This window comes from Hippocampus guttulatus, chromosome 11 (genome assembly GCF_054856545.1).
Source record: "Hippocampus guttulatus isolate MCC_2025c chromosome 11, RoL_Hgut_1.0, whole genome shotgun sequence".
Lineage (NCBI taxonomy): Eukaryota > Metazoa > Chordata > Actinopteri > Syngnathiformes > Syngnathidae > Hippocampus > Hippocampus guttulatus.
This window is the reverse complement of record NC_141271.1, coordinates 5,847,252-5,874,897: the sequence shown is the minus strand read 5'-3', so window position 1 is coordinate 5,874,897 and position 27,646 is coordinate 5,847,252. Positions and strand designations below refer to the sequence as shown.

General features: G+C 41.3%; 1 protein-coding gene across 1 annotated transcript; it reads right to left on the bottom strand.

The window, feature by feature from the left end:
- Positions 1-2,201: 2,201 nt before the first annotated feature.
- ttll4 (tubulin tyrosine ligase-like family, member 4) lies at positions 2,202-23,112 on the bottom strand. The gene is made up of 21 exons (XM_086124168.1): positions 22,986-23,112; positions 20,499-21,081; positions 17,315-17,738; positions 17,114-17,240; positions 15,998-16,077; positions 15,475-15,538; positions 14,067-14,185; positions 12,180-12,290; positions 12,031-12,107; positions 11,743-11,934; positions 11,576-11,658; positions 10,809-10,937; positions 10,581-10,703; positions 9,614-9,712; positions 8,068-8,202; positions 7,806-7,943; positions 7,631-7,727; positions 6,733-6,943; positions 5,747-5,814; positions 5,594-5,664; positions 2,202-5,519 (listed from the first exon to the last, which is right to left on the bottom strand). Exons 2-21 carry the CDS (start codon positions 20,901-20,903, stop codon positions 5,381-5,383), a joined length of 2,892 nt encoding a protein of 963 aa, XP_085980294.1. The 5' UTR covers positions 20,904-21,081; positions 22,986-23,112; the 3' UTR covers positions 2,202-5,380.
- Between the last annotated feature and the right edge of the window lie 4,534 nt (positions 23,113-27,646).

The window sequence follows — 27,646 nt, the reverse complement described above, 5'->3', positions numbered from 1 at the left end:
CTGTTATCGCACTGGCATTATAAGGCGCGTAGAATAGAAGCTACAATAGTGGCTGCGGTTGTGCTATGCATCCACTAGATGGAGCTACGCTAAAGGGAATACAATACAATACAGTTTTATTTACATAGAGCCCTGGCTGTGGTTGCGTTATGCATCCACGAGATGAAAAACTCAGCTAAAGGGACATTTAAAATACTACATCCAAGAAATCAAAAACGATCTATATGTGGCGTTGGACTCACAGTGCACAGGTGTAGTGTTCGATTCCAGCTCTGTCCTTCCTGTGTGGAGCTTGCATGTTCTCCCCGTGCCTGCGTGGGTTTCCTCTGGGTACTCCGGTTTCCTCCCACATTCCCAAAACATACGTGGCAGGTTAATGGAACACGCTAAATTGTCCAGAGATGTGTGTGCGCGGATGGTTGTTTGTCTATGTGTGCCATGCGATTGGCTGGCAACCAGTTTAGGGTGTCCTCCGTCTCCTGTCCAATGACAGCTGGGATAGGCTGCAGCACGCCCCGCCACCCTTGTGAGGATAAGCGGATCGGAAAATGGATGGATGGATGGATGGATGATTCTTATGTAGCTCCCTCAGGATATAGCATGAAGCACGACACGAAGTCCATAAGAATAGAGGCTTTATTCCATCCATCCATTTTCCGAACCGCTTGATCCTCACTAGGGTCGCGGGGGGTGCTGGAGCCTATCCCAGCTGTCTTCGGGCAGTAGGCGGGGGACACCCTGAATCGGTTTCCAGCCAATCGCAGGGCACACAGAGACAAACAACCATCCACGCTCACAATCACACCTAGGGACAATTTTAGAGAGTTCAATCCACCTGTCACGCATGTTTTTGGAATGTGGGAGGAAACCGGAGTACCCGGAGAAAACCCACGCAGGCCCGGGGAGAACATGCAAACTCCACACAGGGAGGCCGGAGCTGGAATTGAACCCGGTACCTCTGCACTGTGAAGTCGACGTGCTAACCACTGGACTACCGGGCCGCCCCGAGGCTTTATTCATTGGCATAAATACAATTGGCATGACAAAACAATAAATGAAAGAAAAGTCATGAAGACAGTTGATTCAACAAAAATGCACACAAACCTCGTGGGCTCACGTCCACAAGGGGATAAATATCCTCAGAAGTTTTGCTTGTCTCTTTCTTCCTTTGTTTAGTTAATAGTTAACTATGCTTTTGGTATTTTCTTCGTTTCATCATGGCTGTGCAGAGCTCACAAAGTAGTTGTCTGAGTGTGTGTTGGCAAATGCACGTCCATTAGTGTTTTACGTTACAATTGGTTCCTGCTAATAATCACCACTAGGTAGCATAGTAACACTAACAAGGAAACAACTCAATGTGGAATATAAAGAGACTGTAACATCATATATAAGGCGCATCGGATTATAAGACGCAGTCGGCTTTAGAGGAAATTGAATGTTTTAGGTGCGCCTAATAGTGTGGAAAATACGGTACTTCAGGATTTGCAAATCATTGAATTTGGGTTTTATTTGGACATATCGAAATACCCTAAATTCATTGGAATTGGGATTTTTGGGTCAAACTCAAGGCCCGGGGGCCATATCTGGCCCGCAAGATCATTTTATGTGGCCCACGAAAGCAAACCAAACATGTCAAGTTCTACCTTGAATTCTAAAATCTGGACCAAAATTTCAACTTCTCATATGTAATAAATAAGAGAGATATCGTAAGCATTCTCTTGTCACCAAACCCCTCATTACAGTAACTTAAACAATCGTTGAATCAACCATTATTCTTGACTTCTTTAATTACATTCACAGTCATAATGGCCCTCCAAGGAAAACGGTCACTTGCATGTGGCCCTTGGCAAAAATGAGTTTGACACCCCTGTTGTATACAGTAAACAGAAGGCAAGGACAGCTGTTTTCTCGAATCCTACTATTAATACATGTGGTTATCCAAACAGGCCTGCCGCTCAAGAGTGAAAAGCCAAGCTATTAATAGTTTACAACCATGTCCTGTTGCAAACGCTGAGCGGCCCCAATTCAACGTGGTCATTATTTTACAGGGGGACACTCCAACAATCATACAAATTAACTGCAACAGCACTCGCTCTCACACACACACACACACACACACACACACACACACACACACACACACACACACACACACACACACACACACACACACACACACACACACACACACAGACACGAACTACTTAAAACAACTTTTATTTTGAAAGTATTATGCCGAGCAGTATTTTCAAGCCCTTAAAAATGCTACATTTGTCCAGTTAGTAAAAGATATTACTAGTAAAACAATCCCAATCTCAGATAGTACATTACATTTCAGTTATGTTAGGAACAAATACCCCCCTCCCAACACAACAAGGCGGCCAATAAAAGCGCTGTCAAGAGTGGCACTGATGCAGATCAGCATCATGACAGAAACTTGTGCGGTAATGTGGAAGTGCTGACAAACAAGGTTTCAAGCAATCCAGATGTGTTTGTATGTAAATAGTGTTTTTGAACCCCCCTGCCCCCGAAATAAATTAAGTTTCATTTGAGAGGTAGATTGAAAAGACAATCCAGTACAGCCCCTTTCATGCAGACTCTGATGGTAAGAGGCCTTTTAAAATCTGCGCTGTGCACAAATCTTGTGCTATTATTAAATTTGATGCTTGTTTGGGCAATTACTGTCCAAGAAAAATTCACAAAATGTGGTTGTTTGAAAGCAGTAGCTGGTGAAAGCAGTCTTCCACCAAAGACAAAATGTTTTAGTTTTTTTTTTGGCCATTTGTTTGTTAGCCATCAGGCTACTGGTGATGCAATTGCGATTCTGGAGGGTGGACGCTTCCATTTTTGTGAATCAAAGGGTACAAATACACCTTTATCCAAATCCACACCTGAATTACCTGCTTCTTACTGTCGGTGTAAACGCGTGTGGCTTTCTGAAGGTGTTCTCGCCGTAATTTAAATACAAAGATACATTTACTAAGGACAAAAAAAACCTGCCAGCCAATAACGGCCAGTGGGTCCTGTGCTCCAAGTTAGAAAGACAAGTGTGCTTCCGGTGAGTTTGCATCTGGCGAAGGATTTATTACAGCAGAATCCAAAAGCAATAATATGGGGTGGAAGGTTAATATGATTAGGAATCATCCCTGGTTCTGTTCCAAAAGCAACCAATGTCCTTTGTGTCACAGTCAAAGGGTGTGCATTCAATATTCATCAAACTCCCTTTAACACTGAATAAATAAGCGCTGCTCATTTCTGGTGATTATAGTTCAGGACTACAGTATTATTCAAAGTGGCAACAGGCCAGTTCCAAAGGCCACTTCTGCAGGAACCTGCCTTGGCCGAGTGTGGAGTCCATCCTCGCCCTCAGCAAGTGTCAGCAAATGATATCAAATGTAAACATTTTAATCCTGATAGCACTCACTGAAGAGTGGTCGGAGGGGGAACTTGCAGTTGCTTGATCCATCCGTTCGATAGACTGCGTTCCGTGTCGTCACACAAAGCTTCAGGTCAAGCATTACTCGCCACGCCAACAAGCATGCGGTTGACATCGCAGTTCAAGTGACGTTTGTTTTAGATGTTTCGAAACACTTCAAAGGCGAGGGTAAAAAGAACTGTGTCATAACAAAAAAAAAAAATAAAAATTGCAGACTAGTAATAAATTATTATGAGCAGAATAAATATACAGAATTTTCCGCACTAAAAGACGCACTGGATTATGAGGCGCACCTTCAATGAATGGCTATTTTGTAAATTTTTTTCATACATTGGACGCTTCACATTATAAGGCGCAATCTACAATGCCTCCACTAGATGGTGCTACGCTCCTTCCATTCAAGTTGAGAGGCGTTCATGACCGCCTCTGAAAAATGTAAATTAACTATTACTCTACTTAAATGAAACTACGAAAATAGAAAATGATGCATCAAAACAGAAAATCAAGCGAGGTAACCACAAAATAAATTCCATATCCCCCCGAAAGAATTTATTTTGTGATTTCCTCACTTGATTTTCTTCGTGGTTTCATTGAAGTAATAATTAATTTACGTTTTTCGGAGGCGGCCATGAACGCCTCACGAGTGGAACGGAAGAAGGCATGGAGACGGACAAAGACGTACAGTACCTGTATTTGTTGAGACTGTGAAAACCATTAATAAAGTCTGTGTTTAAAAAAACAACAACCCACAGCTCTCCTTTTTTCAACAAATACAGGTGAGTCTTTGTCCGTCTCCGTGCCTTCTCTTATTCCGTTCAACTCGAGAGGCATTCATGACAACCTCCGAAAAACGCATCGGCATTTCCTTGATCATAGCTCCACGACTACTACGATCAGATGTCAGTAGTAGTTATTTATTCCTTTATTGTGTATTCACAAATGATGAAATCACAATATAAATTCTGTAGGGGTGGCTATAGAATTTATTTTGTGATACCCTCGCTTGCTTTTCAGTTTTGATGTCCAGTATCATTTTCAATTTTTGTGGTTTCATTGAAGTAGTTTACGTTTTTCGGAGGCGGTCTTGAACGCCTCTCGAGTCGAACGGAAGAAGGCACATAGACAGACAAAGACGTACCTGTATTTGTTGAGACCGTTTTAAAAAGTGAACACCATAGCTCTCCTTTTTTCGGAGCTGCAACAAAAACTTATTTAATAAAGCAGCGACAGTTCACTGAACCAACAGCAAATCATAACATTGGAAGCATGTCTCCAGGAAGGAGGCATCTTTAAGTCGACGTATTACCGTAATGACCATACAAAAGACGCACCGGATTTTACGGCGCTCGGTGAGGTTTTAAGAAAATTGAAGACTTTTTGGTGCGCCCTATAGTGCGGAAAATACGGTATGTACTCGTTTTTAGAATTGCACGGCAGACCAGATTAAATACTGCAGTGGGCTTTCTGTGGCCCATTCAGCACCCCTATTCTGACTTGGTCAGAAACTACGCGAGATTGTTTTTGTTATGCGCGCCTCAGTAAAATTTTAGGATTAAAGTAGCCCAGCGGTGGGTAAACCCCTGGTCCTCGAGGGTCACTATCATGCATGTTTTAGATGTCACCCTCCTCCAACACACCCGATTCAAATGATCAGCTCATCAACAAGCTGCTTGATAGCGATCCTGTTCATTTAAATCTGGTATGTTGGAGGAGAAAATCATCTAAAACATGAAGGACCGGAGTTGCCCGTGCCTATAGTAGACTGTCAAAATAGCATTTTTTTTGGTACGTTTTTTTATTTTTCAAGGTCCCATCAACCAACAGTTGTCATCAATTGGTCTGAATTGTTATGAGATTGGATCTTGCTCAATGTAATCCACGGTGAAGTCATTGGCAGTAGGCAGTCGAAGACCCTGAGCATGTCGTTGTGGGTGCGAGGAGGCCTCACAAACTGAGCTGAGGACTGGTACGGGCGCTGCTGCCGGCACTGGACAAATCGGGTGGACTAGGAACAAAGGCGTCCCCGTCTGAGCCTTCGTCCATGTCCATGTGATCCGACTGGTGCGGATAGATGACCGTCACCCTGGAAGATGAGAGCGGTTGCCTTTCAATTGCAGTTTTCAATTTTATCGAGAACACGTCGGTCAGCGTGCGCACCTGGATTTCGAAGGGTAGACTGGTGCTTCTCTGTGGTGTTCAAATTTGGAGATGTATTTACACTTGGACCACTGGGTGGATAAACCAACGCGGAGGTTAAGAATTTGAGATTCGGTGTGTGTTCATAGAGATCAACGCGGTCATGCTCCTTACCATGTGAGCAGGATCATTGGTGCCAAGATGGACTCCTTTCTGACACAAAGGCCTGAGCAGATTGATACCTGCACACAGATTATGATATAAAATAAAATAAGAAAACCTTTATATCAACCCAGACTCTTGTCAGTTTATGAATTACACAACAAATTGTCCGATATGTGAGATGCAAAATGTACAAACATTTTTTTAAAAAAGCCAACACGTCGCATGTTTCACAAGAAAAAAATAATTAACCCTTTCATGCACCGTGAACCTGATAACATGATAAACTGTCCACTGTAGTAACCGCTGTCCCTGAAAGGATTAAATTAAATCACACTTCTGAGTACAAAGCAACATCCAGTTAAAACAAACAACAAAACAAAACACGACAGACTTTGAAATGCAATGTCTAATTCCGACCAGCAGAGGACAGCCTTCGCTGCCTTGCGAGAGGCTCCAAAGGGGAGGCCTGCATTCGAAAAGTGAAGAGGACACCATGTTGCGACAGTGGCATGACAGCGCACATTATAAACAAATTATAGTTTTGTGTTTTGTAGAGAAATCACCAAGATTGACCTGAATTCATCAGCACAGCACAACCAAACGCGATCATATGATCGCGCAGCCCTCTTTGTTTTTCATAAACGGAAGAGGACCAACAATTTTTATGTTTCAATGTGTTTAAAATAACTTGTTTTTATCTTTCTATTTACAGTGGTTAACTACAACTACATTTGTATGAGTTAAAATGCTATTAAACATTCCTTGTAGATTTTTCTACTTTCTTCCCTCCGAATTTTGCTGCTGTAACTTACAACTTTGTCCATTGTGAGACAAATAAAGGTTTTCTTATAAGATTTCATGATGGCGGCACCCTGTAGCCAATTATTTCTAATTCTATTTCTTTTTTTAGCGGCAAAATGTTGAGTTTGAATTCTATTGACTCACACAAGCAAAGTTTCCACCATCGGTGGTGCTCATAAAATTCACTGACAAACCTTTTTTCCTGTTGTTGCAGTACTTGCGCTCCCACTGGTCCAACAAGATACTGAGGTACCGCGGACACTCAAAGAAGCGCAGGTATCTGGATGACGACGGTGACGGGAAAATGCGTTCGAACTCTCCTCGGCGGCTTAACTCGTCTTCGCTCTCGGCGAGCACGCGGACATCATTGGGAGTCAAAACATCCAACACTGTCGCCAGGACGCTCTACCAGAAGAAACAAAATGTGAATACTGTATTGGAGACAGAGTCGCAGGCTACAACTGCTTAGCATGTCCGCCGCACAGCGCAGTCAAATGTGAGCAAAACCTTGACATTTTTGTCAATATTTTCTTTCATTCTTTCTTACTTTCTCAGCAGTTCAGACATGTTGAATGACTTTGGGTCGACAGGAAATGTACACAGTTATACAAGCTGTACACTCCAATACAAACAAAAAAGGCAAACTTTCTCCCTTTCCAAAACTAGCTCGAAACATGTGGTTGAATACTACAATAATGTATTCCATAGGGGAGGAATATGGATTTAAAAAAATGCCCCCCCCCCAAAAAAAGGGATTTCAACACAGATGGATGAAATCATTTTGCACCCACAAATCAAAAGTTTGGAAACATGAAAAATTCAGTGTGTTTTCATCATTTAAACATTTCCCGAATTGTAGATGAATACTTAAGTCATTGACATTATGACGAAATATTGATGGAACAGAATATGTTTTATCAACATAACAATCAGTTCATGGCTTGAATTTGTTGACCTCTTAATAACATTTGAATTTGAAAATGTTTCCAAACTTTTCAGTGGTACTGTACATGGTTGGATGCTTTGGTTAAACAAATGTCGAGGTGTTTTCCTCCTTCTTGTTTTCATGTAACCCTTAGTGTGGTTGTGTACCTGGTCAGCAAAGCGCTGTTTGAGGTAAAAGGCCCGTTTCACCTTCTCGTCAACGGAGACCTCCACATTGCTTGTCTCCTTGCTCACGCCGCACAGGCTACCCACAAAGGCAAAACTATCAGGATGCATCTTAACTTGGACATGTCCTTGGTGCCGCATGTTCCCCTTCTCATACCTGCTGTTGGAGCTGGAGGTGCTTCCACTGGCGGTGACAACATCCTCTTGATGAGGGATACGAAAGCCCGCCAAGTTCAAGAGGTCGCGAACCATTTGACCCTTGACGGAAACATCCAGTGCCGTGTTGGAATGGAGGCTGCATGACGGAAACAAACAAAACAAAAATGAACAGAAGCTTGGTTATTTATTGATGAAACTGAGCACTCTTTGTATAGCCAATGGTGCCTCTGTGTGTGTGTGTGTGTGTGTGTGCGCGTTACCTGGGCGAAATGTTGACCTCTAGAATCCAGGGTTTCAGGTTTTCATCTAGCATGATGTCGAAGCCAAACAGCTCGTGGCAGCTATAAGGCGTACGCACATGCATCCTGAGCAGAGAGTTCACATACGGTTCTGACCTGAAGACGGATACACCAGAGAGACAGGAAGTCACCATCAAAATGCATCACGTGATTCTTTAAAGTACAGTCATTTCTCATGTTGACTACGCTGAATGCAAATCTCATCAGAAATTGAGGGGGCATACTATACATCGGTGGACAGAAAACAAAAAATGATCGTATCGTTGTATCGAGGAAGGGGAATCTGATGTCTCCAATGGCGGCTTCAATTTTGAATGGCAAGGTACAGAAGGGGTGTGCTCCGGTGAGATAACACAGAACGGGTTTGCCGATTGATTGGTTCATTAATCGTGGTCCCCTGGCAACCATACAAGACAACAAATGTGTGGTAAAAGAGGCAATCAATAACTGCATGGTTTGACGACATCAACCGTTATTATTTACATTGGGGGAAGGCAACAAAAACATCAACTTGTGCTTTCAAAATGACCAGAAGCACATTTCAAACTCAGACAGAAAAATGCCTTGACGATAACTATCTAAACCAGTGGTTCTGAACCTTTTTAGAGGTTCTGAACCCAACCAGCTAATATGCACGTTCACCGAACCATTCATGAGTGAAAAATAAATATATATATTTTTTTACCAACTCAAGATATTTTAAAAAAAGCATTTACACATTCAAGATATTAAAAAAATGCATTTATTAAAAACAGAAAAAAAAATGTCAAGAGATAAGTATACTTTTTTTTTTTAAATTGTATGCCGTACTATCACGACAGTCACATGTTGACTACTAAGCGAACTAAATTTCCCACAGCACTGATTGGACAAGCAATGTAATGTGATCATCTGCAGCCAGTGATGGCCAAGCGGGCGTGTCATAACTAATTGACAGGTTGAGTCACGTGTGTCTTACCCTCCATGGCAGAGGCTCTGTCGAACCCCTGAGACCGACACACCGAACCCCCGGGGTTCGATCGAACCCAGGTTAAGAACCACTGATCTAAACAATGTGAGCTTTCTAAAATCAGCCGGAAATAAAAACAAACATTTTTTACTCAATGTTTTTTTTTTTTTTTTGTAAAAGTGGGTTTCCCATGAGGTAAGAAATATATTCCAAAGCAAGTGTTTGTTGATGAAAGGCTCATTTTTTACACTGCTCTCGCCTCAGTCGTCTTTGAAAACTCTCAGAACACATATGTGGTACTTTCCATTATTCTTTCTCGTTTTTGTGAGATCTATTGCGATCAGGATTCTTCTTTGTCTTTGTGACTTAGCCTCAAAGCAATACAAAGAAAGGGAACTATGACTTCCCCTATGAAATACAAATTACCATGCGAATAATACTTCAATTTTCTACAAGCAATTCTAGGGTGTGTATAATGGGAGGATGGAAAATGCAGCTGAGGAGGTGCGTATGACAGACGGAATGAATTCAGGTAAAACAAAACAAGTTAATTCTTACGCAATTATTGTTTTGATGACGATGTCTTTAATCTTCTCCCAAATCATGGTGGTGTTAACTCCCCTGGAGCCAAGATATTGCCACAAGGCCTTCAGAGTCCTGAAAACACACAAGTGCACTCAGGTTATGTCCCAACATCTACAGTAATTATTAAAACTTTTTTTTCTTCTTTCCTCCAGGGAAGGAGTGCCCAACCAGTCGATCGCAGTCGACCGCGAGGGGTGGTCGTGTTATTGGTATGATATATTTTTGTGTTAGAGTACACTGCACACTAAATACACAAACACAAAGAATATTTATCAGAGCTTTTTTTTTTTTTTTTTGCTTATTCTCCTTCAAAGTTTGTTTGATTTGCAATTCGCCGTTGGCACCGTCACAGATTGGGAATCTGGAGCGCCACACTGCACCCCAGCCACGATTGTGATGTTTCTGCGCTTAACACGCTACAAATGTGCGTCGCTGGCTCGTGATTTCCTTTTTACAAACTCAGTTTTGTCCTTGTATGTAGTTTATTTTTTCGGGTTTGGTTCATGTTTGGGTCCGTTATGGCTGTTGCTCATCATGGCGTGCGTGTGCGCGTACACATGCGGTAAGGGCTCGATTGCGGGAGGTTGACAGCTTGAAAAGTAGCTCTTTGGTCAAAAAAGGTTGGGCACCCCTGCTCTAGAGTTAAAAACACACAAAGGGCATTTTAAACATTTCCATTGCAAACAAAAATACATGAAAAATAGTCAAGTAGTTCTGCAATAAAGCACACACAAAAATTAAATCAGCGCATATGATTTCATAACAGTCCAAACTGTGTCATGACACAAAAGGAGACAAGCAGAAAAAAGATCTTTTTTTTTCCTCAAATCTCTGTTCAAAATAACAGAATTAAGTGATCGTTTCGACCCGATTAGAATTTTCCCAAAAATGAGTTAGGTGTCCCACACGTGACTTCAACTCTACTGCCATTTTGAATTACCATTTGTGTCCCTGGCAGGCTTTGTCATCGCTGTTGGCCTGGTACTCCGAATTCTTCTTGTTGACGCTGTAGTTGGTCAGATGCATGAACTTGTTACTCAGGGTCTTCATGGAGGACGAATATCTACGGAGGGAGAGATCGTCAAAGTTTAAATGATTTGTCGCCTGCTGTAGAATTTCCAGATATGTAGTAAAATGTCACTCCGGTAAACGGTCGGTGAAGACTGACTTGCAGCTTGCAAAGCGGACCAGTCCGTCTGAGAAGATGTAGATTCTGAGCGGGTCGTAGCATGTCACATAGACGTAGATGCGCAGGTCAAACTTGTTACCACTGATGAGGTAGGGCTTGTGGAGATACCTGAAAAAACACAAAGTTTGTCATTGGTAGAAAAACACGGGTACAAAAAAAAAAAATTTTTAATTGCTATGGGCAAAAGTATTGGGAAATATGTAGCGGTTCTTCAGATTTAATAATAATGAGAAGAGAAGAATTTTCATTATTCTTCTTATTGGCGGTGATTTGGCAAGTCCAATTGTGACACTAAAATTGTTGCATCCTTGAGTCACATCCCACCCCATGGATTGATCTTCAGATCGTATAGTCTTCTTTTGAGAGATGTACAACAAATATAAATTGGTTTAAAGTTGCTGATTCCTATTTGCGGTTTCTTTGAATCTAATTCACTTGGATGGTTCGGGTTTTTGGAAAGCTTGTTGTCGCACATGACTAAACATGACAAAGGTTTCAGCCGTACCAGATCGAATCGAATTGCAATCCCACTAAATTGAACCGAATTGTTACATTTTAAAAATGGCTAAATGTTTTCATCGTATCGTACCCCGTGTATCCAGAATCGTATCGAATCGTCTTGTGTGGAGAGATGCGAGCCCATTTCGAGGCACTTAAAGGAAATGGTGATGCAAACCGTGAAATAACAGATTCAGAGCAGTATCCCAAGACTTTTGTCAACTCCCAACGACTTCTTGACTCATTACTTTTGGACCAGTAGTGACTTCTTGCGTGGCATCTGGCTCCATTTGTGAATGACCTGAATTCCCACTCCTCTGGCTGAGGCAGGCTATTTGGAAATAAAAAATCCTGTTCAAAAATGTCCACAGTTGCGGGGGCAAAACTTGATTATAATGAAGCATCTTGAATTTACCGGTTTGATGATCCACTTCTGTCTGGACCCGTCCTTCCAGGCCTTGCGTAGCTGCAGGATGTCCTGAGGAAGGACAAAGGTGCGCGGGATGAAGTTGAACTCCTGCTTGCCGAAACGATTCTGCATCTTGGACAGATTCTTCCACAGTCGGTCCTTCCTGCCAATCTGGAATGTTCCGGGGAAGTGGTTCAACTAGGAATTGCAAGAAAGGAGCAAAATGGGAGTTCAGTGGGGAAAACAAAATCCTGTCTTTCGACTGACTGATTCCAAGCAGCGTGACGTTTTCACCTTCTGGTGCTCTTGAAGAGTCTTGAAACAAAGAGACTTCATGTGGTGGCCCCAGCAGCCCAACCAGTCATGGCTTTCTATCAGATACTCAATGGTAAGTGTTTTGATCTTGTAAAAAATGACAACAAATGCAGTTTGAGAAAACCTACTCTTGGTGTGGACGAAGTGCGACCGAGCGACGGCATTCTTCACAACATTGGGCGTCACGGTGCTAATCTTCCACTTTAAAAGTCGCGCTTGCTCTTCGGGCAGCATTTCAACTGCAGGACACACAAAAACACCACCAAAAATAAATAAAGACTAGCATGAAGAGAGAAGCGAGGTGCAAAAAAAATGAGTGGCTCTCTGAAACAGGGTCACACAAAACTGTGTGGTGACATTAGATCAGCGTCTCCTGGAATCGTAGCCCTCGTCAAAACTCCATAAAATGCAAGCTTATCTTAAAAACCGTGCACGAACCTCCTTGGACGCGTGCAGTAAGTCGAGACACTTCATTGAGAGACTGTATTCATGTCACGATAGGTGCTGCCCTATTGGTTCGAACCAAATGGGAGAAACTTTGGTTTGATTTCGTTAATTACAAGATCAGCTCTTTAAATACCGTATTTTCCGCACTCAAAGGCGCACCTAAAAGCCTTCCATTTTCTTAAAAGCTCACAGCGCGCTTTAAAATCCGATGCTCCTTGTGTATGGTCAACACGGCAATATGTCGACCCCCAAAATGGCTCCTTGCTAGAGACATGCTTACAATGCAGAGTTCAAACTTAAGGTGATCGGTTTCACAGTTGAACACGGAAATAGAGCAGCGGCAAGAGAGTTCAACGTTAACGAGTCAAAGTTATAACTTGCTGTTGGTTAAGTGAACTGTGTCGCTGCTTTATTAAATAAGTTTTACTGACATCTGATCGTAGCGATATAAATCAGGGTGTGGTGTAGTGTTCTGTTGGCATTCCCTTGAGTGTAGCTCCATCTACTGGATGCATTGTAGATTGCGTCTTATAATGCGATGCGTCCAATATATGAAAAAAAAAGACAAAATAGGCCATTCATTGAAGGTGCGCCTCATAATCCAGTGCACCTTTTAGCGTGGAAAATACGGTATATCAATAAGGTACTGCCTACATCGAACTGACCCTTTTGGCTCTACTGTGGCCACTTTTGGCCAATTGAGGTCCACGAAACCCATTTTTAATAAATTACTGTTTATGTACTGGGTTGAATCATACACATTTAGGCAAATGGGTTTTATTTTAAGCCCCACATTTGAACATTTTCAGTTTTCCATTTTCTACCAGATTTCATGACATTCATCCATTTTGGGACAAGAGAGCAATTTCATGATGATAATACTCTTTAATTTCCAAAAGAGTCATACAATGGCTTACTGCACGACAATGGCGCAAATGAACAACACTTTAGATTTTAAGAAACAAAGATACCCTCAGTTATGAAAGTAGAAGCTCCCTTGACTGACGTGGAGAAAGCCTGTGTTGTTAGAATAAGAAAAAAAGTGGTACCGAGAATACATTTTGGAACAAAAAAAAAGAAGCTATTATTGAGGTTGTTTTCCAAACAAACTGTGCAAAAAAAATCTGAATTTAAAGGCTTGAAAAAAAATTAAGTTACTGAATAATTTATGCGAATAAATGACAACTGGTCTTATTTAAAATCCATAACCCTTTCAGGGACAGCGGTTACTACAGTGGACAGCTTATCATGTTATCAGGTTACAGGGTGCATGGAAGGGTTAAGCACTTAAAAAAAATCTTCAAAATTCCAGAATGTCTTTATAAACGGAAAGGGTAGCAGTAAAATCATACAAGACACGAGGAGCATTTTCCATGGATGAACAATCAAGTGAACTGGGGTAAAATGTTAGTAGTCACACGTTGAACATCGAGATTCACACCTTTAAATCAGTTCATGTATGCTGCGTTTTAAAGTGGTGGGAGTACGGAGTGGGACATTTCGGCTTCGGGTTGAGGAAACTATTTACTGACAGCAAGGACTGTGTGCATTTGAGTGTGCGCGCATACCTTGTTCATTGGCAGTACTGAAATAGAGTGTGGGAGGGAAGAGTGAGAACAGGCTGGGAACGAGAGCCGGTTTCTTCACCTGATTTTCCTCCACCTCCAACAACATGGGCTCTTCAACACTGTAAGACAGAGAAGACATTTCATTTATAGTACGAAAATATTCATCAGAAAATCACAATTAAGTGTCATTATTAAGCATTGTCAAAAGCCAGAATTTATTGATACGTGCGCTTGTGTCGGATCTCAGTGAATGTGCCGAAATGTTATGGCTGGTGAGCAGATGTGCCCCAAGCGAAATATAATGTGGGAATCAAAATCAATTAGCCACACCAACTTGCAATCCCATCATAAGGGTGACAAGCGCTAACGAGAGAAAGTTATCTAATCAAAAATGAAATTGAAAGAGAGAGCACTCACATGACAGTCATATAGGAGGTGAAGTGAAATGAACGGATGAAGGACAGGTGGATTTTCGCTTCCCGCTCTCGAGGCAGCTAATGTACGTTTGCTATACCTGCATGAGCTCCAGCTCTCAGGCGAGCGCAGGGGCTTGCAGGTTTACTAAATGGCCACAAAGCCGACAATGGAGGGTGAGCCATTTTTGCGGAGAAGCACCTACGAGTGTTTGGTGGACACTTGTACAGTCGAGCGACAACAATGCGGTGCACAATGCTACAGAGCTTTCCACCGCACTCTGCTGCTTTCAGCCTCATCAAACAATGCCGGCGCAGAGAATGGATGCGGGAACTGATGGATGTGTGGATATGTCATTGAAGGGGGGCAGGCGCCAATTAGACACTAGAACCAGGTGTCAGTTCAATGACCACACTGTCACTCAAAAGGACCCAAAATAAAGACATTTGCTCTTTAAAAAAAAAAGACGGACTGCAAGTTGTTTCTTGTAAAATGTCTGGGATTAAAATCCACAGACGTGATTAATTAGTACTTCTTTTTTCTCATGCTACAAATCGTGCTTAATCAGGACTTGGCCTCATGTCCGACTTCATCGCATCTAAATATTTGTTTTGAAATCCGATTTTAAACGACAGAATGTCCTTAGAAGGGTCCAGTTAGGGAGCAAAAACACAAAATTGAGTCTCAATGTTCTGTTTAACAGTTGTGTGTGTGCATCTTACAGGGCATATGAGAGGATAGACATGGACACGGTTAACCCGAATGTCATTTAGTTCCTCCACAAGAGGGGACCTTGGTATTGGTACTGTTGTGAGTACATGATACCTTGAAAATAAGACCGGTGCTGATACAGTACTCGCTCATCCCGAAAAAAAAAACAAAAACAAATAAAAATCAAAATGAAATAAAACAAACTACAATGAAAAATACCCAACTATTGTAACCCTGGCATGTGTGTGAGTGTGTGTTTGTCATGCGTAACAAGGAGCCTCACCCAGACAGATGCAATTGCAATGGAGTGGATGAAGTACCGTTGACACAAGCCGAGTCGGAACAATCTGGAAAAGAATCAAACTGAAAATGAGCCAGCAGATTGTAGGCCAGGGGTGTCAAACTCATTTTAGTAGAAGGCCAATTTGGAGTTAAGTCTTCCCTCGGAGGGCCGTTATGACAGTGAAAACAAAATTATTACTTGTACACAACAAATGAATGGATTACTCATTCTGAAATCAGTCAACTATCATAGTTTATGAAATTATTGTTCAAGTGTAAAGAGGATAACCAACTTAATTGCAAAATCTCAACGTAATTTATTACACATGACAATTTGACATTTTGGTCCAGATCTTAGCAAGTTGACACACGTGATTTGCTTTCGCGGGCCACATAAATTGACCTGGCAGGGCGAATCTGGCCCCCGGGCCTTGAGTTTGACACGTGTTGTAGGTGATGTGACGGCACTACGAGGGAATGGACAAGCAATTCCATCACAAGTGTTTGAACGTCATCGACTTTACCGTCATCGCTGCAGGCGGTCTCCAACTCATAAGGCAGCTCCTCCTCACCGCCGCAATCCACCTGCATGTCACAGTCTGAGCTGGAAGACAAGAGTACAGTTTCAATCGACAGTGTTAAAAAACAGATTTATAATGGTCGTCAATTACACAGTGATTCAGACCTGTCAACCTCGGCTAATAGCTGCCCTTATAAATGATTACGATTCCTCTTACAAAGCAACAAAAAAACCTTACAATGGCTTACCGCGCATGCGCACATCATGCTTTTATCAATCCTACTGTACGCAGCAATGAAAAAAAAATGTACGATTGAGGATTACTTTTGCTGGTTTGCCGTGACAATAGCAGCGATCGATGACGGCATTGTCGTTGGCTACCAGCAGGTGAGACAATCTGGATTTGAGCCAAAATGGTCTTCACCAATTTTTCCCCCCCCGTATAAAAGTTGTTATACGCCGTACATGATTTGAAATGATTAAAAAACATATAAGATACAGGGAAAACGTACAAGTTGACAGGTGTGGTGATTTTTGCTTTGATTTGATTTGCTTTGATTACTGTATTTTTTGCACGATAAGGTGCTTCGGAGTACACGGAATGGCCTATTTTCAAAACTGCGGACCGCACTATAAGGCGTATAAAATAGAAGCTCCAAAGTGGCTGCGGTTGTTTTATGCATCCACTAGATGGAGGTACGCTAAAGGGAATACAGTACAATTCAGCTTGATTTTTACAGAGCTTTCGCAACTGCGGCAGCTGTAACAAAGCGCTTTACAGAACATTTAAAATACTATGTCCAAGAAATCAGAATATTGATCCATCAATAAGGCGCATCGCTTCAAAAGGCACACTGGCAGCTTTTGAGAAAATGTAATGCTTTTATGTGCGCCTTATAGTGTGGAAAATACGGTAAATGATATTGAAGAAAACAGATTTTTTTTTTCTTTATTAGAACATGTTTGCGTCACAGAGCAATTTGAACTGGTAAAGTCAAGGACGCACTGTCAGCGTAATTGGGAACACGGCATATTTGTGAGATACAGTTAAATATAAGAACAGTCCAGGGTGTTGGGACTATAAAGGACAAAATATGTGTTAATCTTATGACAATCTTACCTGGCCTCTCTGGCCTCACATTGAGAGGGAGTGGAGGATAAGCACACAGCTGCGACAGAGGCAGTTGGTGACTGCTTAGTCAGGTGGATGGTGGAGATCTTGGTGGTCACAGAGCCCATCAGCACTCCTGAGGGATGGGACAGTGGTGAAGAATATCATCCACGTGAATAAAATCTATGAGGTTGGTTTGGTTCTGATTACCTGGGAGGCTGTCCTGTGGTCCGGGCTGATCTTTTGGTGTGGCAGGGGCATTGAGGCCATTTGGCAGGTGACCATTGAGATTCCCCAATATGGTTCTATTTTCATCCCGTGCAGTTTGTGGGAATTTCTTGTTTGAATCCAAAGCTACCAACTTTAGAGGCTTAATACTAACAGTTGGTGGACTAACATCAATGACTTGAAGGGGATTGTTTACTGTCGCCGATTTAGCGTGGCTGCTGTGCGTGTGACCGAACTTTGCTGCAGAGTTCCGCTGGTTACAATAAGTCAACGGAAAGGTCTTGCTCATTTCCACTTTGGCATCAAGGCTGGAGGTATCTTTTCCCATCTTTGTTCCTGGGTCTTCATAAGGAGTAAGGCATACCAAAGGCACTGAAAGCGGGGAGGCAAGTTCTGCAGTTTCAAGCTAAGAAGACAAAACAACCAAAATCAGCTCTTGAACCAGAAATCTCTCTTTCATCTCTCTATGTTCAACAGCACTCGGCATGATGGTACCGCAATGATACCATACTTTTTGCAGTTTCTTGTTCTCCAGCAAGTTATTATTCATCTCGAATAACATCCACATTTCCCGAGGTGTCCACTTCACTGCTGTTTCTGTGACTCTTCTAGCGCCTCTGTATCTCTGGTGCAAACTGCTGATGACACCCTAAACTCCGTGGCCACTTCCCTCTCAGAACATCCTGTTTGAAGGCTCCCAATGATATTCTTAATCAATTGTTATGTGTAGGCATGAGGATTCGATTCTGACGCTGTGATGACCATGACCAAAAATATTGCAGTCTCACCGTATTAAAGTTACAGCTCTAAAATTACCTTCTCGGAAATATCGGGGTGAACATAAACAGCATTTCCCCCATTGAATACAATCTACTTCATTTTGAAACAAAATATTGAATATTTTGTCCCGAAGAAACGTGTACCATGTTAAGTTTAAATAAATGTGATATTTCTTCGTGTGATTTAATTTTGAGTAAGTCACAGTGTCCTATCACTGGTGAGCTCTTTTTAGAACAGACGAGTGGGTTACTCATGTTTTCCTTGGGGCTAAAATCCTACAGACTCGCACATTTTTATTCATTGATTATTACTATTGTTTTTTTTAAGGACAATGCATAGAGCAAAAAGGCATCCGTGTTTGCAGTGTCTCTTACGTCTTGCTTTCTCCCCCCACTGGGAGTAAAAAAGTTAGCGGATTTTGCGGGGTGATGAATCAGCCACTTTTTTCCCCACACTTTGAACCACGTGACTTTCATTGTGACAAGGTTTAGTTACTTTTTACTTTTTACCGACGTGCTTCAAGCTGGTGACACATTTACCACAAATCTCACAGATGAAATTGCTGAACACTTCTCCGTGGGCCAGTGAAACCGCCGGCCACCTGAATGACATGACATATTCATGCTTTTTTTTTTTTAATCATGAATGTCCGAGGATGAGATGTTGCAAACGTGAACATTACACATTATAATTAATGTCTATCAGTGTTTAAGTATATTTAAAAAACCAAAGGCATTTTCATGATGGCGGGGGTCGACTGCAGAATGAAGTTGTAAAAAGTATTAATTATTAATAAATACTGCTCCATTTTCTGATCAATTCAGGTTTTTTTTTTCAAATCTTCTGATTTACCCCCCCAAAACCCTCATCACATAACGTCTACATTTTTTTTAAAAAGCCATCGGTGCAACCTCTTTACAAATACCAGGTGGAGACCCGTGACTATTAATACGAAGCGACGAATGTACAGTATACTGTATATAAATTTGCTTTTATGGCTACATTTAGCTGTTGCGCCTTTTAATCGTGTGTTTTTGTAGTCTGGAAATTACAACAATTGGAGGGTGAGGATAGGCAGTCTGGAAAATGGAAGAATGGATGGAGGCAATTAACTTCAAATAAGTATTCTTTTTTTTGGAGGACCCCCCTGTGTATTCTCTCTCTGTCCTTATCTCCTTGTCACTCTCCCTTCTCTTGTTGGACATGTTACAGTCGTCACAGATTTTTTAAAAAGATTTATATGCGCAAATTGTGATTTTCTGGGATTTTGGTCGCCACTTTAAAAAATCTCGTTGAACCAATGTCAGATGCAATCTGAAACCAAAGATCTTATTACATTTGCAAAAAGTAGCCAAAACTGCAACAGAATCCGCTTGTTTGAAAAAAAATTAAAGACTGGAAAAAAAAATTCCCACTCCTAATACTGTTACAGTATCACCCCACATATTCACAATTTTGTATTTTTTATTTCTGTGGATATTTGCTGAAAAATGTGCCCATCTGTGTTTTTTGTGCGCTTTCTGAAACACCAAAGATGCCACAAGATACTGCCAAAGCCCTGTTTAAATTGACATTGTGTCACGGAAGTATAAGTAATACATCTCGACAAAGAGACAGATTTAGTATGTTGGGGAGGAGCTAACTTTAACCTGGGATGTTAGATGAATTCTTCTGGTGCAATTTATCCAAATCAAATCATCACTATAGTAAGCCACATATTTTCAGAGTCATGTAGGATGAGTTTGAAATTATATTAAAGGACTTTGGGCTCAAACTTTGTATATTTACAGTTCAAATAACCGTATTTTCCGCACTATAAGGTGCACCTAAAAGCATTTAATTTTCTCAAAGCTGATAGTGCGCCTCATCATCCGACGCGCTTTATCCATGGATCAATATTCTGATTTCTTGGATGTAGTATTTGAAATGTTCTGTGAAGCGCTTTGTTACAGCTGCAGCAGTTGTGCAAGCTGTATAGAAATAAAGCTGTATTTAAATTGTTTTGTATTCCCTTTAGCATAGCTCATCTAGTGGATGCATAATGCAACCACAGCCACTATTTGTAACATCTATTCTATGCGCCTTATAAGGCGCTGTGCCCTATAGTTAAAACAGTTTTAAAATAGGCCATTCGTTGAAGATGCGCCTTATACTCCGAAGCGCTTTATATTGCGGAAAATACGGTATTTTAAAAGGTATAAGGCTTTTGTTGGGGGGGGGGGGCGTCAGTTTTATCTTATTTTTTTTGCCATTTGTATAGTGGGGGAGTACTTACCGCTCTGACTGTCAACTGAAAATGAGCATTATGATCCTCGTAAAGGGAGAATTTTCTCTCATTAAATTGTGCGGGTGTACCAAATGAGTTTTTGCAAAAGGTATTTTGTACCTTACAGACGTTCATCTGCATAGAAGGATGTCCTTGGATTCGTTGCAAGGTGCCGCCTCTCGGGACGTTGAGGTTTTCCCTTTTGAGAGTAGAAGAAGAATGGTCACCTGTGTCCAGGGCGGTGCTGCCAATTGGCTTTGCCCCCGTTGACCTGATTGCACTTGGAATGCCTTTAAACATCAGCGGCTGAATAGGAATGGCTGTGGATTGACTCTTGGTTGCATTCTCTTGCATCTGAACAGATGAAGAAGCAGGAAGTTTGGTGTGCTCTTGGATAGGAAAAGGCACTTGAGCAGTCGCAACAGTCTCTGGGTCGAAGCTGACCGACACGCTGGTTGACATGGCCATGTCGCAGCAGGCCTGTGGGGTTCCGTTGTCCCAGGGTGGGGACTTATTGGTGGGCATGGCACTACAAAAATGAGATGATGACAATTTCTTCCCCTTTGAAAAGACACTTGAGGTTTTCGGAGATGTCAGCTCAAACTGGATAAACTTGGACACTTCGCAGATTTTTTTGGACAGGGACTTCTTGCTAGGTGTTGCTGAGCGACAGCATTCATCACTGCGAACCAAGCTCAAATGCCTGCAAAGAAGACAAAGTCGAGTGATGAGTGGAGGCGACTTAGCCTTGGACGCCTGACATGTAGGGTTACACGGGCAAGATTTAATGTGTTTTTTTTTCTCCAAAAGTGGTTCGAAATCACATGCAAGACCAAGTCCAGCCTGGGAACAAGAACTTCTAAAGTGAAATGAGGTTTCCCCTTTTCATTAACTCTTATTTAAAACATAGGCGGTGTTACATGAGCTTCAGGTTGCATAAAACTCATTTTGAGAGGGGCTCCAAATTCACCGTTATGTAATTGTTGTGGTTCCCAGATCATTTCTCAGGAGTGTTATTTAAAAATAATTAAATAAAACAGCTTTGGATACGATAACAATAAAACACTGAATGTTACAAGCAATCAGAAATGTCCATCTAGCTCTCCATCTGCAATGCCAAGAAAAAGTATTTGCCCCCTTCCTGATTTCTGTAATCTTTTATCACACATCAAACCCATTTCAATATCACACAGAAACAACCCAAGAAAATATAAAATAAAGTTTTTAAATTCATATGATGAAGGCCCCCCAAAAAATCCAAACCCAGCCGTCTCTAAGTGAAAAAGTAATTGTCCCCTGAACCTAACAATGGGTTGTTCAATCCTTGGCAGCAATAACTGATATCAAGCATTTGCGATAATTGGTGAGGAGTCGTTTTCATCGCTGTGGAGGAATTTTGGCCCAATCTTTGCAGAATTGCTTCAACTCCGCCATATTGGAGAGTTTTCTGGCTTGAACTACCCGTTTAAGGTTACACCACAGAATCTCAATTAGATTCAAATCCAGACTTTGACTTGGCCACTCATTCATCCATCCATCCATCCATCCATCCATTTTCAAATCCGCTTATCCTCACAAGGGTCGTGGGTGTGCTGGAGCCTATCCCAGCTGTCCTTGGGCAGTAGGTGAGGTATAACCTGAACTGGTTGCTAGCCAATCGCACGGCACACATAGATGAACAACCATTTGCGCTCACAATCGCGGGGACAATTTAGAGTGTTCCGTTAACCTGCCATGCATGTTTTTAGAATGGGGGAGGAAACTCTAGTACCCGGAGGAAACCCACCCAATCACGGGGAAAAATGCAATCTCCACACAAGCCGGAATCGAACCATGCATCTCTGCACTGTGAGGCCGATGTGCTAACCAGTCGAACACAGTGCCACCAGCCTTGATAAATTGTCATTTACATGCGTGTTTGTTTACATACAGTCCCTTCAAAAAGTATTGGAACAGTAAGGTCACCTTTGTCTTTGTTTGAACTGAAGACATTTGGGATTAGTGAAAATTCTATTTAACTATATCCATATCTGTCTCTACCTATTGTACATTTGACAGTTCAGTTTAATATTTCAAACACATATCTGTTGAATAAATATATACTACACACGACACACATATGTATCAGCTCGTCCCATGTGATGATTAAAAAGCACTGCATTGCTAAGAGTACGTTCTATCTAAACATAAACGGGGGCCTTAGCAGCAAAAACAGATTAAGTCATACGAAGTACGAAAGTGTTTACGTTTTTACTCTTAATGAACAAAAATGTGCACAAGACCAACAAGTTCAAATGACAATTCTAACATTAAGTGACTACTTGTTAGCCCCATGTTTGATTCAGTTGATTTCTGGTGACAATGTCGCTTTTATTTGCGACACACAAATATGAATGCGATGTCGTATTTAATGTAAATCTTGATCGGACACCTGTGCATCAGACGTTTTTTTTCGAGCAGAATCAGCAGATAGCTAGCTACTTGGTAGTAGCGTTCAATCGTGTGTTTATCACCGTTACGCCATGGCAACAAGGGCCACCCCGTTAGAAAGATTCAACGACAACGCACTACCGTATATAAAAGTTGGGAAAATAAAACCAAACTTACCGGCTTGGACGTGGAGAAAGAGGCCAGCACGTTGTGTGGCAGTTCCTCTTTCCACCCCAAGAGGAGTGACTCGCTCCACTTTCACATGGCAAGCCTCTGACGGGCTGACCGGAGTATCCGGGTGAGTAGTGACGAATCACGGCGATAGAGCAGCTATGATTACTTCCGACTTCCGGTTCGCCAGTTCGGTGGCTCGCCCCGAGCCTTGCCTGCAACGTCATTTCACGTCAGAGCCTTACATAAAAACAAAACAATACAGTACAGTGGGAATTTATTTTTTATGTATCGTTTATAACAAAAAAATTAACATCACATGTTTAGTCGAAAAAAGTTTAAGGACTGAAAACAACCGTCTAAAACAATTATTTTATTTATTCATTTATTTCACTGGGACAGTGCACATTAATCAACAATAATAAACAGTGTAAATGCGCCGGGCTTGTGTGATGTTTCTATTGCAATGACTTAGTCTTGTAGATCAGTAATTTCACCAGCAGGACTCTCGGGAGACGAGCATGGTAACTCGATGTTACTGGAGTTTCACTTCGCTTTCATCCACAGTCCAGTGGATACCTGCATACTCGCTGCTTAACACTCCCTTGTTCACCTGTTCGAATTTCTTTTCCCCTACAGTAATTCCAATAAAACTGTTCATCCTTCGCGGCTTCGCTATATTACAGATATTTTTTCAGTCATTGTTTTTTTAACTGTGCATCGTGTTCTGCACATTTGACAATAAAGTTGTGTTCATTTCAATCCTGATGGGCTAAGGCAGTGGTCCCCAAACTTTTTCCTGTGAGGGCCACATAACTTTTCGCTTCTCTGATGGGGGCCCGGGGTCAGTTTGTAACAGCAAAAGTGTGACTGCAAGAGTACCTAGATGTAAAAATGTATTGTTTCCCAGAAACCCACACAAAATCAAATAACTTTTTTTGATACACTCGCGGTATTAAAGATGTCTTTCTTCTCGGGACACACCACCTCTGCGACAGCATTCATGCATTTCTTGACAAACTCTCCTTACCGCTGCTTGCTATCAGTTGAGCAAACCGAAAGCTAGCCCGAACAGATGGCTGGTTCAGCTGAGCTTGGCGTACAAATGTATTTTGCTGAGCTAACGTTCCTCTTTTTCGCATTGACAGTTTGTCTGCTCTCATTTGCCCATGCAAAAAATCGTACTTGTTGTTGTGACGGGATTCATAGTGTCTCCGCAGATTGTATTCTTTGAATACCGCCACCGACAGATGAGACAGACAATCTTTTCTTTGCATTGAAAAAAAAATTGTTTCTCCATTTTGGGTTAAATTCCCTGTATTCTGAATAAATTTTTTTTCTCTTACCTCAGCTTTTCGCCATGATTACGTTCTCTTTGAGAGGGACGGGTTTAGGATTTTTTTTTCTGGGGTTGCCAGATAACGGCACAGACCGCAGAAGGATGGAACAAATGTCACGTTATACTGTATGTGTTTATGAAATTGTTACTAGCTAATAGTTAATCATGAAAATAGTTCATAACTAAGGAATATTTTATTGCAAAAGCCAAATTTTATGATAAAATACAAATATACATAGATGAAAAATAAATCAAAAGACTCTCTGGTATTGTTCAGGGGGGCCGGACCAAATGTGGAGGCGGGCCGGATCAGGCCCGCGGGCCGTAGTTTGGTGACCACTGGGCCAAAGGACTGTAGACGAACGTCAACTGTCTCCACACCTCATCGTTGTACAGCTCGCCAAATTTTCTCCTTGACAAAACCCACAATATCGACAAAACATTCTGGACAGTATTTATAAAAAAATGTCAGTTTAAAAAAAAAAAAAAGTAATATATATATATATATATATATATATTTTTTTTTTTTCAGGCCTAGGCCTGGACGAAACATTCTGTACAGTATTTATAAAAAATGTCAGTTTAAAAAAAAAATGCTTACATATTTTTTTCAGGTTTAGGCCTGAAAAATGGTTTAATCTTTGGTTTCATTCAATATTGAATGGTATATGTAGTAATTGTAGAAAATAAAGATGACTACGGATTTCACTTATCACAGGTTCTTTTTGGAACATCAATACAATAACATATATAACCCCCACCCCCACCCCAACCCCATTTTCCTGGCAAACAAATGCTGGAGAACAATCATCATATTTTGAATAGATTCTTTTTTGAGTTTAGAATAAAAAAAAAATCTCAATGCATTCTGATTTTCCGCTTTTCACAGGCCGGCCGGACATCCACTATATTAAAGTATCCCCAATTAACGTTCAGCTATCTTCCATCTTTTTGCCCATATTTTCCCTTTAACTGTAGGTTCTCGATTCCAACAGCAGTATACAAACCTTAAAGCGGTAAAAAAATACAAAGTTGTGTGCCCTTTGTAAACTATTTCGCTGTTTATTTGACCATATCCAAACACATAACACATAACAGACGATCCTGTGTAATACTGTCATCGGTGTAGCTAGCTGCTGTTTCTATACATATTTATTTTTCTGACATAGCAGCTGTGTGACTTTCAGCTTGTCCCATCAGCAAAATTGTAAATATTTTTTTCTTATTATTATTTTGTTACAGAGAGCTGCTAAACTGCTTGGCATTGTTTTCGCAACAATAAAAATGAAGCATGTTCTACTCCATTCTAAACTATTCCATCCATCTATCCAACCATTTATAACACTTATCCTCATTTAGGCCACAGTTGAGCTAGAGCCTAACCCAGCAGACTTTGACCGAGAGCCGGGGGTACACCCTGGACTGGTTGCGAGCAAATCGCAAGGGAAATATAAACCACCAACCATTCAAGGAACCTAAGAAGCTTGTATTTGGAATGTGGGAGGACACTGGACCTGGAGAAAACCCACGCAAGCATAAGGAATACATGCAACCTCCACACAAGAAGGCCAGAGCCCAGTTTTAGAACTGTGAGGTTGATGTGCTAACCCATGGGTGTCAAACTCATTTCACATTGTGGGCCACATACAGACTTGGTAGATGTAAAGTGGGCCGGACCATTAAAATTCTACCATACTCTGCTATACATAACCAAAATAATGTCTTTCCTTTGTTTTGGTCTTTTACAAAACATTTCATGAAGCTCCTTAGATTTCCTTGGACAAATGTGCAATTTACTTTTATCATTCACATAGATGCATTGCAACTGATCCCACTGATTGTACAAAGGCACACAACTTTAACAAGTAATTGGTATTGAAAAATATCGTAATGCACTTTTAATTTAAGATTAAACGAGATTTATAAAGAAAGGAATTTTTAAACCATTTACACGTGGATATAAAATCTAAATGTAATCCCTGCCGACACCTTACAAACGAAGGAGAGTGCTATTAAATGTGTAAAGAATAAAGTATTCACGTCCTTGATAGCGTCTGCTGTGTTGGGTCTATCTCAGTGACAGACTGAGGTTGCTGTTGTTTTCTTCTCTGATCAAAACAATGTTGTCTTTTACTCTGATCAAACCAGTGTGTCCCCCTAGCGGATACTCCATGAATTTCGCCTTATTAAAATATTCATTCCGTGTCTTTTATGCATTTCTTTCACTTTTAATTTACCCTGCGGGCCTGATCAAACCTCCTTAGGGGCCGGTTCTGGTCCGCGGGCTGTATGTTGGACACCACTGTGCTAACCACTCGATTCTCTTCTTTTGCTAACAGTGTTCCCAGTCTTTCTCCTCCCTCCTTTCTTCTCACAACTGTCTATTTCTCTGTGTCCATCTTTCATCCCATATGGTCAATCTACCACTTTACTCTCTTCCCTACTTCTCTCTGGAATGACCTCCCACTGAACATTCGGCAAGCCCCCTCGCTGCCCATCTTTAAAACCAGCCTCAAAACTCACTTGTATTCTTTGGCATCTGACTCAGCATGACTCAGTTTTGATCTAAGTTTTACTGTTTGGTGCCTTCGACCATCTTTGTTACTGATTTACCGTATTGGCCCGGATATAAGACGGTGTTTTTTGCATTGAAATAAGACGGGAAAAAGTGGGGGTCGTCTTATATTTGGGGGTCTAGACGTTATACCCATTCACGACGCTAGACGGCGCCAGATACCATTGAAGCGAATGTTGAACTTGACTCCCCAGGCCGAAGTGAACCCCTGTCACGAAGAATAAAAATAAAAATAGCGGTTGCATGAAGAAGAAAATAAAAAATAGCGGTAAGAAAGTAAAGAGAAGAAAATAATAGAAGAGATAACAGAAAATGGAGAAACGTAGCAACAATCTTGAGAAAAGTGGGTCAAAGATCAGCCAGGTTCACCGGCAGCTGAGAAGAAGTTATGATGTAATTTATATTTCAAAAACCAGAAGCCATTCATTTACGAATGCGATTGCACTTTAGTTGACATATTTAAATGTTCAGGTATTAAGATTTGAATGAGGCAAAATAACATGCTTTTTCTCTCAAATATATTGTTATAATCATTTGTTTCAGATGTACTGTAATTATTTTCTGTATAAAAATTAATTTGGTGTTCAAAAAGTATTTTTTCAAACTTGAGTCTTGAAAAAGAGGGAGTCGTCTTATAATCAGGGCCGTCTTATATTCGGGCCAATACGGTATTGCGTTATTGTATATATGTTAGTTGCTCCATGTACAGCACTTTGTATGCAGCGATGGCTGTTTGAAAGCGCTTTATGAATA